Source organism: Pogoniulus pusillus, chromosome 25 (genome assembly GCF_015220805.1).
Source record: "Pogoniulus pusillus isolate bPogPus1 chromosome 25, bPogPus1.pri, whole genome shotgun sequence".
Classification (NCBI taxonomy): domain Eukaryota; kingdom Metazoa; phylum Chordata; class Aves; order Piciformes; family Lybiidae; genus Pogoniulus; species Pogoniulus pusillus.
Genome location: NC_087288.1, coordinates 21,224,088 through 21,237,689, shown reverse-complemented (window position 1 = coordinate 21,237,689; position 13,602 = coordinate 21,224,088). Strand labels below are relative to the sequence as shown.

Genomic DNA, 13,602 nt, shown 5'->3' with positions numbered 1-13,602 from the left:
CTGGAGAAGAGGACCTCAGGGGTGACCTTATTGCTGTCTAGAACTACCTGAGGGGTGGTTGTGGCCAGGAGGAGGTTGCTCTCTTCTCTCAGGTGGCCAGCACCAGAACGAGAGGACACAGCCTCAGGCTGCACCGGGGGAAATTTAGGCTTGAGGTGAGGAGAAAGTTCTTCACTGAGAGAGTCATTGGACACTGGAATGGGCTGCCCGGGGAGGTGGTGGAGTCACCGTCCCTGGAGCTGTTCAAGGCAAGGTTGGACATGGCACTTGGTGCCATGGTCTAGCCTTGAGCTCTGTGGTAAAGGGTTGGACTTGATGATCTGTGAGGTCTCTTCCAACCCTGATGATACTGTGATCCATAACTACCAAAAGCAACTGTAAATGGTTGTCCCCTCCATTCTTTTAAAATCATACTTAGTTTTCTCCTTCCAAAGTGACCGAGCTTTTGTATTCTTACTCTTGAGAAAACTGATCTCCATTCTCCACTGTACCTAGCGGCTAGAACTGTGGGTGTTGTGGTAAGAGCAAAGGCCCAGATAATAGAGCTACATGAACTCACTGCAAGAGTAGCTGCTAGCTCTATAGATGAAGATGAGTGGTACAAAGTCTAGGTGGCAGTTGGGCACTGGGTGCATCCTCCAAGTGCTGACACTCAGGCCAACAATTTAACATCTTCATCAAGAATCTCAATAAGTTAACTGAATACACTCTCAGCAATTCTGCAGATTACACTAAACTGGATTTGTTCACTCCAAAGGTAGGACAACTGAGGTGAGAAATCCTGATGCTGTTTTCAATTAGCTAATGAAGAGACATGCAAACCAGAGCTGGACTCTTTTCAGAGAAGCACGGGGCTAGGACAAGAGGCAGTGGACAGTATATGTCAACAAGTCAAATCCCAGTTAGATGACAGGAATAAAAATTTTCAGCACGATGGTGGTCAAACACTGAAACACACCCAAAAAGGCTGTGGAATATGCATGAAAGGATATTCAGGAGCAGTGATAAAGTACCACCTTCACAGTATTTCTTTCACATGAGAAGCTAATGAATAAAAATTGCAAAAACTACTGAGAACTACAGATTGTGAACATCAGCAAGCTAAAAAACTATATAACAAATACACCACAGTTTGTTTTCCCTCTTGTTTCTAATAGTCAAGACTGCTATAATGTCAATAGACCACATAAAGCTTGTCCAGAATGTGCCTGGTAAAGGTCCTAGTAACACATGGCAGCACAGCCCCACAGCATTCTGAGAAGTAGATGCAAGTCATCACTGCTTTTGCCTGCTGTGCAAAGCATCATGTACTATGAATTCTCATGTTTCTCAGGTTTCTTTGTGAAATATGCACTGAAGAAACTCTACTGTACTTGCTTCCTGAGTTGTGAGGCAAGAAGACATTTACGATACTTCTTCTGTGTAATCATCTCTCTACGAACAGAAAACCTTATTTCAGTAGCTAAATGTCAAAGTGAGTAAGAGAAACTGCAGAAGATTATTATCTCTGTGCTCTAGTTGGAGAAGCAGAGACCTGACAGTTAAATTACTTTCTCAAAGTCAGAGAACAAGTAGTTGAATCAAACACAAGAAATTAATATGAAAAATTTCCAGTTTCCAGTTTTAGTGATGGCAGTGAGAAAGATAAGCCATGTATTTGCCAATGAGAGAGAAACACACAGAAGAAGTGTTTCTCCAATTTTTGGTAGCTTCTAGTAATTTATAGTCTGAAATGTTGGAGAGCAGCTGAAGAAAACAGGAATTCCTTCAGAATGCAATGTAGGAGCCCTTGTTTTACACTTACTACACTTCTCCCTGTTACTGTGTTCGTTCTTCTCCATTTCTAGGTACATAGGTCACTCCCTCCTCAACACAAAAGGATTTGCTTGACTGACAAAAGCAAGATGACATGAGCATTCACCTCATTTACAGAAGCAAACCAACAAACTCCTTTCAAGCGTTAGCAAACCTCTTCCTACATTAGAACAATTTAAAACAATACTCAAAATACTTTTGCAACCTTTAGCCAAACTCAAATCATTAATTTGTCACATTTACTGAATTAAGTTTGGGTAATGTTATTTTCATGAATGCAGCCCTAAACTGCAGATCACTGAGTGTCTCCTATCCAAACCTATCTGTCATCTCCTTGGGCAGACTAAATGATTAAAGCTCCTCTGGCCAACAAAACAAAGAAGGAAAAAACCCCAACTCCTCCAAAGTAGGAATGGAACTGATGCTCAAACTGCAAAGGCAGAGCTCTGAGCCACTTGTCTGATCCAAGGCTCAAACATAAAGTAGCAGAAGGAAAAATCAAAAGCACTTCTAAAGCTGTTCATGGGACAATGTGGGACAACTCACCTGTGATCAATCACATTCTTTTGGAAGATAAAGGTGGGCTACTGTTGTGAAAGGCCAATATAGGCCTATTACATGTCTTGTCTCAGCCAAGTATGATCTCCTGCCCATCTCTTCCCCTGAAGGGGGGAGCAATGTGGGAAAGGAGACAAAAGGCCTAGAGCCACCAAGTCTACTCTGCAGTGGTAAACATAGTACATACACTTGTTTATGCATGATTCATGTTTTCTCAAGCCCTGGCTTCACCTAATATGGTCAGTTTTGGCAAAGTGCCATTCTGACTTGTGAATCTCTGTGGGCAAATGGGCCATGATTTGAGCAAATGATAAATGTAAGCAAGTCTGCAAAGCAATGCACTCTGCTCTGACAACATCTGTTGCTATGCTTTGCCTCATGGTGCTCTGCTCTGCCACGTGCTCTGCCACGTGCTCTGCCCTGCTTCGTTTTACTATGCTGCCATGCTTCAGACCAGCTTTGCTGTGTAACAACAAGCTTTGACGCTTCAAGCTTGTCCACCTGGAAACTGCCATGCTCAATTTACAAGGGAGAGGTGTTAAGTGCCTCCGGCTGTAGGCAAGAATTAGCCACCAGCAAGATATTGTCAGCCCTGGAAGGAACAAAGACCAGGTCAGAGACCATCTAAACCCCAGCATGCTGCTAGAGCCCTGGGTAAAACTCCAAAGCCTTCAGTGGCTACCAAACCACTGACAGCAACCCCTCCACGTGTTTGGGTACTCTCTGGGACTATAATGCAGCCCCAGAAATCTGGAGATGCTATTTGGTGAGTTAATATTCTAGAAAGTCCCTTTGTAATTAAATTCTGATTTGGTTCTTTAATTAACTCTATTGTGCCTTCTGCTTCAGCCAAAAGGAGTCTCTCAAGTCACTCTAAAGGGCAAGAGGCATACTGAAACTCTTTCCAGTTTAAATAGTTTGTACATTGCTAGTTTTTCTTATTTAAACTGCTTGTTCTCTTTGTGTAAATAACCACAGCTGTGCGTTCAAACCTTATAAATAAGTTTTCTGGAGAGATTTCATATCAATAAATAAATTTCCACCATTTATTAATTTTCAAAAATTCAAAATTAATAAATCAACATTAATCAATCATAGTAGGTACTACTGGCAGGCAACCTACCTCAATCGAATATACGGATAAACGATCATCTACTTTTCTTACCTGATGTGTGTTGCTGGAAGGGACTCATACTGTCGAGAAAGAAAGAGCTCTCTGTGCTTCAGTTGATGTTTCTGTTTATCAGTCAAATCAATCTCAATTGTAATTTCAGACTCTTCTTCAACTTCTTCTGCAGAGAAGCAGAGCGTAGGTTGAAATTAACTGTGTTGCATAATACCACTGCAGCCATTTCACTTGACATACCCCCCCAACTCTTTGCAACCTCCCTCTGAAGTACTAAGAGGAGTTTAAGACTACAGTTTATGTAATTTGACAGATTATTATTTTGAATTCTATACCTCTTTAAAAAAATGTGCTCCTCTCCTACTGTACATTGCATTGATGTCTTTAACATAGCTGTTAAAAACAATCCTGACAAGACTACTCATTCCTTTTTCATATTCTTTAATATTTTTCATTCTTGTCTTCTTTTTTCCTCTCCTCTGAGAGAACCCCTTGCTTGCTGACCACGTCTGGTTTGGCTAGTACTGCTATTACTGAATTTTTTACCCAAGTCTTGGGGAAAGCACACTTCCTATGAATAGAAAACTACTGAACAATTACAGCCTAAGACTGCCAAGATGCACTCTAAGAAAACTGAAAAAGCCTACTGCCTTTCATCAGGTTAAACTTACTAGCTACTGACAACAAATATACTTTATATTTAAATAAGGTTTAAAATAATTTCTGTTTTAAGCAAAACAGCACTACGTGACCTCAAAGACAAAATCTCCAATGGCAAATCACTAATCATATACCTTTTTTGAGGGATATTTTCAGTTATCATAGCTAATCTAATCTGGAATTCTGTAGTACTGTCTGTTCATAAAATCAAGGGAATCATTCCTTTAAAAGATTTAAACAAAACAGTAAACTAGGACCACAAAGAAAGAAACAGAAGCAGATACTAGAAAGCTTCACCACAGAGTTAAACAGCAATGTACACAGTGGTTGCTGACATGTCATATGAGGGCAAGTCTTCCTAAATGGCTACCCCAGGATCTTTATGAATGTTATCTGCCTTTCTAGCAGATTCTTAGGACATATGGAACTTGAACCTATACCTGCTGTGGCTTCCAAGAAAGGATAGGAAGTCTCCATGAATACTGTACGTGAAAATATTAGCACTTTTATAACTTCTCCAATATTTGGTAATTTCCTATCTCATGTACTTTACAAAGTATGCTTCAGAAATTATACAAGAAAACCTCAGCATTAGGTAGTATTTCATCTAACTACCTGAGACAGATCACCCCATTCCCTCTCTCTTTCAACAACAACCATTTTCACAACCTACAGACACTAACTCAAAATGAAGCCTATCTGCATTCTCATGGCAACCAGAGTTCTCTCTAAACACAGGACTGGAATTTTTTTTAACTGTGCCCATGTGTAGTTCATTCCACTTCTAGTAGTTCTTTCCACAAAAGCAATAAAACAATGCACTCTGATGTAACCCACTTCTTCAAACCCAGTTCCACCCACATAAAGTCTATCCTGTTGTAGGTGCTGTCTCAGTTGCCTTCCTTGTTTGGAATGGTTTATGGGGATATTAAAGAAAAAAAAGAAAATGAAATCAAGAGTTCCCCCAGTCTCACATCTGCTGGCCCACAGCCTCACCTAATACACATATAGGTTCACGTCAAACTACAAGTCAGCTCAGAATCACACTGGCATCTAAAATTCTAATAATAAATAAAGATTTAAATGCAAAATATTTCTTAAGTAATTAAAAATATAAATAAATATTAAAAGTTTATGTTTCAAGCAATTAATAGCTGCAACTATTAATCGCAGTAAGTGGTCGTTACAAGTTGCATTTGTATTTCAAAGATCAAGCATCAACATTTCTTCTGAAAGTACCAAGACATGCCAGTGCTTGCTGTAGTGGCTCGGGGTTTGTTTTTTAAATTAGTGTACTGCCTGTAGTATTCCACAGGTCCAAAGTTCTCAGCTGGCTAAAAATTCCCTCTCTCCTTCCTGAAAAATATTGAAGCAAGGTAATCTTGAAAGGGCTTGTGTCATTTTGAAGTGGCTTCAGGGAGCCATAGATGATATTCCAGAGTTTAAAACAGTTTAATACAACTACACTCAAGTATCTTAATAGCTCCCTCAGAGTAAAAATTCACATGAAAATGCAATTAAAAAAACCCACAAAATTTATTGTACTAATCCTATTTATGCCAAGTAAGTGTTGATCCAAGACCTCGAAGCTGAAATTACATCTCTCTTATGCACATCTCTTAAAACACCCCAAACCTCAATATGAATCAATGTAACTTCTTCTGGTGGATTTTCAGAAATAAAAGTTCAATGTTTTATTTACTAAGATGAGAAGCTCAGTATTAAGTGGAACAAAATACATCCAGCCATAGAACAGTTTCACTCTTAATACAGTACAACTTACCACCAGGATAATTCTACAATTTTCTTTTAACTTTCTTTTAACCAAAATAAATGTTAACAGTAGGATTAACATTTAGTAAAACAGTAGTAGCTTGCCCCAGCAGTAACACAAACTTGCACCAGGAAAAGAAACACTGGGTAGCACAACTACATGAGAAAACTAAATTTGCTTGATAGCAATACAAAGAATTCTACATCTGAATGGACCTTTAGATAGTTGCTTTCGAACCAGGGCTTTGCACAGATGAGGCCTTAACCCCCATCAGAAGAAAAGTGGTCCATGAACTTTGAGTACTTTTAGAAATCTCTTCACCTTTTCTACTCAGATTTGCAGTGCATTATCAATTTAATCTGCCATCCAAGGAGACATTACTCCTATCAAAAGGAGTGACATGGAAGATACCTGCAGGATATCATAAATTAACACTAAGCTAAGCACATTTTCAGCACTCAGGGAGGGAAATAAAGTAAGGCCTCAGAGTGAGCAAGTATTTTAATGGAACAACATGGTGATGACATACACAATAGCCATTGTTCCAAGATTAGGGAGAAAAGTACACTCATATTCTTTAGAAAACTTTTATTTACACTTAGCAGTTTTGAACTGTAACACCACCTCTTCACCAAACTGCACAGGCTCAGTTCCTATAGCCATTCCTAGCAGAACAAGTGCCTGTCATGGTGGCCACCACTAACCTTGCTCGAGTTCATCAGCAACTTTCCTGCACCACAAGCCTCCAGATGCAACACAATGAGTGGCCAATAATAAGGGAGGATAATTACTTGTCTCAATCTACTGGCTATGTGCCTGGTGATATGGTAACTGGTCAACCTTGTTGACAGGGAGTTGCTGTCTGCCAGCACCCACAAGGCCTTTTCTGAGAGCTGCCTTCCCAGCTTCTCTGTCCTCAGCCTGTATCCCCACCAGTGACTCTGCCTTCAAAGGCTCAAGATCTGGCATTTGTTCCTCCTGGATATCTTCAAGTTCTCAACCAACCATTCCTTCTGCTTTTAAAGAACCTCTGCCTGATGGCACTTCTCTGAAGTGTATCACCTGGTCATCAACCCACAGCATGGTGTCACTTGTGAATGTAATGAGACTGCACATTACAAGCTCCAGCCACTGACAGACAGGTCCCTGTGGGACTCCACATGCAGTATGAACCCTTCACCACCACCCTGACTTAGATTATACAATTAGTTTTTAGTCACCTAGTTGTATCTTAATGCTGATCAGTTCCAGATCAGTACTGGCACAAAGCAAAAAAAGCAGGAATAACATTTCAGTTGAGAAGACAAGACGTGAAAAAAAAAAGACCATGGAGCAAAGCTGAAGGCAGGTGGATTCAGACTGGATGCGAGGAGGAAGTTTTTCACCATGAGAGTGGTGAGAGGCTGGAATGGGTTGCCCAGGGAGGTGGTTGAGGCCCCATCCCTGGAGGTGTTTAAGGCCAGGCTGGATGAGGATCTGGCCAGCCTGATCTAGGGTAGGGTGTCCCTGCCCACGGCAACAAGGTGGGGTTGGAACTAGATGATCCTTGTGGTCCCTTCCAACCCTGACTGATTCTATGATTCTAAGACCACTCCTTTCAACAGCAGCTAGGACCAACACTGAATTAAACCCATCTGTGTAACAAAAAACAGAAGAGCATTAACTTCCTCCTTCTTAAACTCAACTGTTTCCAATTTTGAAACCACAGCTCATCTGCACCCAGTTTATGCAATCTTAGATGGAGAGATTTAGATCACTACCAGAGTTTGTGGAGTTACAGCAGTTTCACTAAGTTTGTTAAAATCTCTTTAAAATTTTATTAGATCAGTCTAAATTTCCATCCAAAGAATGTGACTAATACTTACATTCTGAACAGTTTCTAAATAATTGCTATGTTTTTTTCCTTCCTGCCTTTTGCTTCTGTGCTCAGTCCAAAACTAGATAAGTCATAGACATCATCAACATATTTTAAAACCTACAGATAAAAAGCTGCGAATGCTGAAGAGCAGCACATTTACCACATACATCAAATGAAAAGACATCTGTAAGTCCTTCTTCTCCTAGCTGTCTGTGGCAAAACCATCAAGTAAGTATTTGGTAATCAGATGCTACAACAGTAAGAACTACAAATGTAGATTTTGGGGAGAGGAAGTAAATTTATTTCCTGGTAAATTGAGTACAAAAGACAAACATTAAGTCTAATGTTTCAAATAACTCTATTCAGACAGTGAATGAAGCAAGCAGCTTCAGTGGGAAGTTTCATTTCACCTGAGCAAGGCCTCTTGCCACACATTGTGCTGTACCAATCTAGTTGTGATATTTAATCCTCTAGTGTGGTAATAATGCAGTTTAATCAACTTTGAGTTTAATCATGTATACATGGTTATGTTGTCAAGAATTGTATTAATTAACTTTACTCAGACCACATCTGTTAGTACAATGTTCAGACGGCTCCTACAATATAAAACATCAATCAGGTATTTGTTGTTACTGTCAGATAGGATTAGAAATCTAAAGTACAGCTTGCTGCGATTGTTAAGTCACTTAAAAGCGTCACAATTCTGTATGTAGGGAAAAAAAAAGACTGATCAGTTGTGTTTACGGGGAAGAGGTGTATTTTTAATTCCCACTGGATAACACAGCTACACATGTGGCCTCTAGGTTATTCATCCAGGTGATTCTCCTACACTACCTTATTTTTTCTTCTGAAGAAGGTCACAAAACAAAGAAATAAATTACACAGTACAGCTATTAAATACTAATATGCTACACCTATTCTGTAATAAACAACAAAAAAATCTAAAATCATGCAAAAGCCTTTGAGTAATTCCAAGTACAGTATCACATTAAGAATTTCCAGGACAAGAGTAAGTTAAAAGCAACTGGATAACACTCTCATGTTTTCATTACCAGAAAACTCTGCCTTCCAAAGCTTAATGGATGGGTTTTTTAAGTAACTGGTTTTGGAGATTTTTGAGAGGAAGGAGCATGTGGATGGAAGGCAGAGAAGGATTACCTTTAAGTAGCATGAATCATGATGTGCTACATCAATAAATGTATCTTAATGAATTAAATGTGACACGAATAAATGCAATAAACAAACACGTAGTATTTTGAACGCTGTTACCCAGCAATGCAAACAAGTTCATGAGAACACTACAGAAGAAAAGCATTCCATAGAAGTATTGAAAATAATGACATGTAGGAAAAGCATTGTATCATAAATCTAAACTAGAATCTTTTTCCCTTTTCTCCTTCCTATCTAGTTTGTGTATCACACATTCCTCCTAACTCTTCCAAGTGAGCAAGTACTCTGTTACAGGGCTCAAAATGTTTTCAGTCATGTGTGCACCTGTATGAACTGTAGCAACCTGCTGAAGGATGTGTGAAGCAACAGTCTTGCGTAGTGCTGCTTTAAATAGGTTGTGATGCAGACACAGCTATTTGCAATCTGACAAATAGTTTCAATGTCCAGTTATTGGTACCCAGCTCATCTGCTAAATCAGAAGTCAATTAGTAATTTTTCCAGCGTAAACACATTTAGATTTGTAGTAGGAAATTAAGTCAAAAGTTTTTGTTGTACCCTCAAATCCAGGCTGGCAGACTACCCACACAGCAAAAGTGTGTGAAGGGAAGTACCCAAGAAGTACTTTTTTTAACCTATCCTGACTCTACAAAATAACAAGGCTTGTCTCCAACAACGCCATGCAGCCTGCAGGAATAAATGTTAGACCTCACTTGGAGAAAAGGAAATTTGTATCTTCCATTTTCATGAGACTGATGCTGTTAACTTTTCCCATCACTTGGATCTTCCTCTTTTCCATACAAATCTATTCATAGTATCATGTTATTACCAGACGATTTTTCCTTTAGAATTGGCAACAAATGTGCCTAATGTAGTTAGATAAGCTGTATAGTTGCCTCTCCTTAAAAAAAGGTAGTGTAATTTTTTTTTTTACTGTTAAATATATCACGTAGAGAACTAAGCACATCAAAAATCTCATTAGGTTTTCTCTAAGAACTGGGAGTCCACATTTAAGATCTACCCTGGCATCTTCTTTCACTGTAAAGAAAGCCACAGAGCTTTAGAGAAGCTTTTCTAACATACAATTCACATCTTCAAGAATAGGTAAACAGATTTTCAAAATTTGTTGGCAGAGATGAAAAGGCACAGATTGTGCAAGCACCTTCCTGCCCCTTCTCAGAATGGCGTATGATCTGCTTATAAAACACAACGTAGTTATCTTCTACAGCACCTCTTTCCAGAGAGCTAGATTTTGTTTGGGTTTTTTTCAGAAAGGAGAAGGAAGGGTAGGGGGAAAGAAATGTAAGAATTTGTATATCCCATTCTCAAGTAAACTTAACTCCAACACATAAAAGCAAGATTTTTTTAAATGAGAAAAATGTTATCCCAGATAATATCTGCTGAATACCAGCATGGTAAGAGTTTTCCTCTTCAGAGACCTGACAAAATAAGCAGGAAAAGGAGTTCATCCACTCTGATGGTCTGTGTAAGACTTAAAACATTTTTTTTCCTATCTTCAACTATGCTAGAGAGTTATCTTTCAGGGTATATTATTTCACTGATGCATGTACAGAGATCTTAAGAGTCTATTTAATAGAAACTAGACACATGAACTGAGAAAAGTATAAAGAGATGTGAATGTAAGGAATGTATGTATCACTTTAAATTACAAGGTTTTCTTTTATCTATTAATTCCCATGCCAGTGTGTGGGGGGGGAATCATCCAAACAACCAACACAAAGGCATAAAAATAAACACATATTAAAAATGAACACATTGTATTAGATAGTCAGATCTTGAATACATATGCCATTTAGAGGTCTTTTGGTGGCCTTTTGGGGTTTTTTGGTTGGTTGGGAGGGGTGTTGCCTAGTGGTTTTTTTGGGGGGTTGGTGTCTCTTTTTTGTGGGTTTTTTTGGTTGGATGGTTGTCTTTTTTTAATAAATAGAAATAAAGGCAATCAACAAAGTTTTTCTTCTACCCTCAGTACTTTGTTCTCTAGACAACATGTTCAAATGCCAGGTTTGGTATCACATCAAGCAAAACATCCCAAAATAATACCATTTATTCACTTCAGACATGTTTAATGTTCAGTATTCTGACCCTGGCATTTTTTCCTCTTAAGTGAAAATTTTAAAATATTGAAAAAGGGAAGAACATCATTGAAGTATATGAAGTTAGTCACCCTTGGAAGACAAGTATAAATATAAAAGCTGTCCATATACCAAAGCCCTTTCTCTTGCAGTGTAGGGGTATTGGTTGGACTTGGTGACCTTGAGGATATTTCCCAAGTGGAATGTTTCTGTGATCCTAGGAAACTGCATCCTTGAGGCCCTACTGAGAATAATGGCACCAGGACTTCACTGCTACCATCTGTATCAGTCAAAGGATCTGGCCTAAAGGACCACATAGCAAACGGCCACAGCACCTTATAGGAATGGACACTGACCCTATCAATATTAACAATTTCTGCACTGGTTTAAGCCAAAACAAGGCTGCACAGTTAAACCAGAAAACTGAAACATTACTCTCTTCAGTGCTGCATATATCACTATCACAATCCTTCACAGAAACAAAAACAAATGACAACTCAGCATATCAAAAATGGGCTGTTTTTTCATAGATACTTAACCTGTTGTACCAGCAGAAAATGCACGTGTACTAAAGGCCCTGGATGTACGTATACATAGTGCTCTGTGCACTACACAGCAACTATGCCATCTGCACAGAGAAGACATTTTACACACTGAAAAAAAAAAAAAGGTGTATGTAGACACTGGGCAACAGCCAAAATAAACTACTTAGCTCTCCTAAGTTTTTATGAATTTAATAATGTAAAACAGATTTTAAAAAAAAAACAGTCCTGCACTTTTTACCACTAAAACTTGCTTTGCACAGAGGAATTCTCTCTCCTTTGTTAGTATAAAACATCTCTTGAATTCCTATAGAAGCGTGTCTGTAGCACATCAAAATCAGAAATGAAGCAAGTCCACACTACAGAACTCCTCTTGCTCAGACAGGATTAGAAACAGTAGCTTAGGTGAAAAAGTATTGCTCAAACAGAGAAATCATATTAACAAATAGCACAACCACTCGCTGATATTCCATGTGGTTTGGGCATGTCAAACTCAACAGAAATGGTAATTCTGAGCCTGTAGAGGTTTTTTTGGGCAAGTTACATTTAACAGAGTTAAACAGAGTTAAACGTGGGAAGAGTCATAAAAATTACAAGTCAAGAAAAAAAAAAAGAAAGAAAAAGTAGAACCATTTGAGAGTAATCTTGCTGGTGTGAAATGGCTTTACTGGAAAAACCTCTCATCAATAGTCAGTTTAAATGTTACTAATATTTTGAAAGTTAGCAAGAAAAGAGTGTGGGATCGCTGGGATGACCAATCAACAAACATTAAAGAGACAAGAAAGTCAGCAGCTGGGAGATAACAATTACATGTTTTCCACTAATCAAAAGAAACACAGAAGTTCAGTAACATCAATACATGGCTTTGAACTTGATCATGGGGAACAGAATCCTAAAGAACACGGAAGCAGAGAGCACACAATGCTTTGGAAGCTCTCTGTGAATTCTAGCTCCTACCAAAATCTCAAATGCAAACATTTATTTAGTGAGTAGTGCTCATGAAAAGTCCCTGCCTACTGAGGAAACAGACTAAATAATTTTAGCAATTAAGACAAAACCAAGCAACTTAAAAAACCCTAAATTTCAGGTAATTATTAAAATGACTTTTAGTATAAACACCATCCAGTATTTTGCAGCTTTCCACCCTCCACAACAAATGTGGGGAATTAACCTGGATCCGGCTTTAGCTTGCGTTTATATCCACAGAGATTGGCAGCAATGTGTTAAAGCCTTTTAAATTACATGTTCAGAAAATAATATTGTTTAGTTTTTAAAAAGTAAAATAATTATCTAGGTATTGCTGCCCAAAATGATAAATTCACTCTTCAAAGGTCAAAAGGTAAAGCTAGGTAGTTCTGTTAGTTCACCAGTTCATGCAAAAAAGTCAGATGCAGTTATTCAAACTGCACAGAGCAGACAACATTTTTACACATGCAAAATCCTACGTACAGAAATACAGACCATATGTAGTCAGGTGAGAATAAAAAAACAATGTATTCCCATCGGATCTAAGAACTCTTAAAATTAGGGAACCTGGAAATCCATGCATTCCATTAAGAGAAGATCATTAACATTCACAACATAACAAGTCATTCTGCATCAAAAGAGGAGTCTGAATGGCCACAGCAGTTAATAATTCCAAATGATACTAAGAGCTGACAGTAAACTTAAGGAGGCACTATACACACACAGTTCACTACTCATTCTAAAATGCCATTCACAAAAAAATGCAGATAATGTCAGAAGCAAAAAGCTTCTCAGTACTGTGTTTTTTTTTTTTATTGCTCTTACTTTTGAGGGGAAAAAATACCTACAATCCACAAGTATGCAGCTCTTGGACAGAAGTCAAATGAATAAAACACAATTTATGAGATTACCCAAAGTGCCCTTCAAAAAGATAATTGGGAGCCCTGAGAAATGTTTCTCCTTGGTGACAAGGATGTAATTTTGGACCTGCTCTGTGTCAGCAAGTTCTGAGTTTTTCTTCCTCTCTAAATAAATTAGAACTG

The 13,602-nt window shown here is 38.5% G+C and overlaps 1 protein-coding gene across 6 annotated transcripts in view; it reads right to left on the bottom strand.

Annotated features, from left to right (window-relative positions):
- Window positions 1-13,602, bottom strand: part of MTA3 (metastasis associated 1 family member 3) — a 156,574-nt gene that overhangs the window by 126,841 nt on the left and 16,131 nt on the right. For all 6 annotated transcript variants that reach the window (XM_064164040.1, XM_064164042.1, XM_064164039.1 and 3 more), the window contains one exon: window positions 3,539-3,665. In XM_064164040.1, the coding sequence (XP_064020110.1) occupies window positions 3,539-3,665 (127 nt within the window). The remainder of the gene's footprint in view (window positions 1-3,538; window positions 3,666-13,602) is intronic.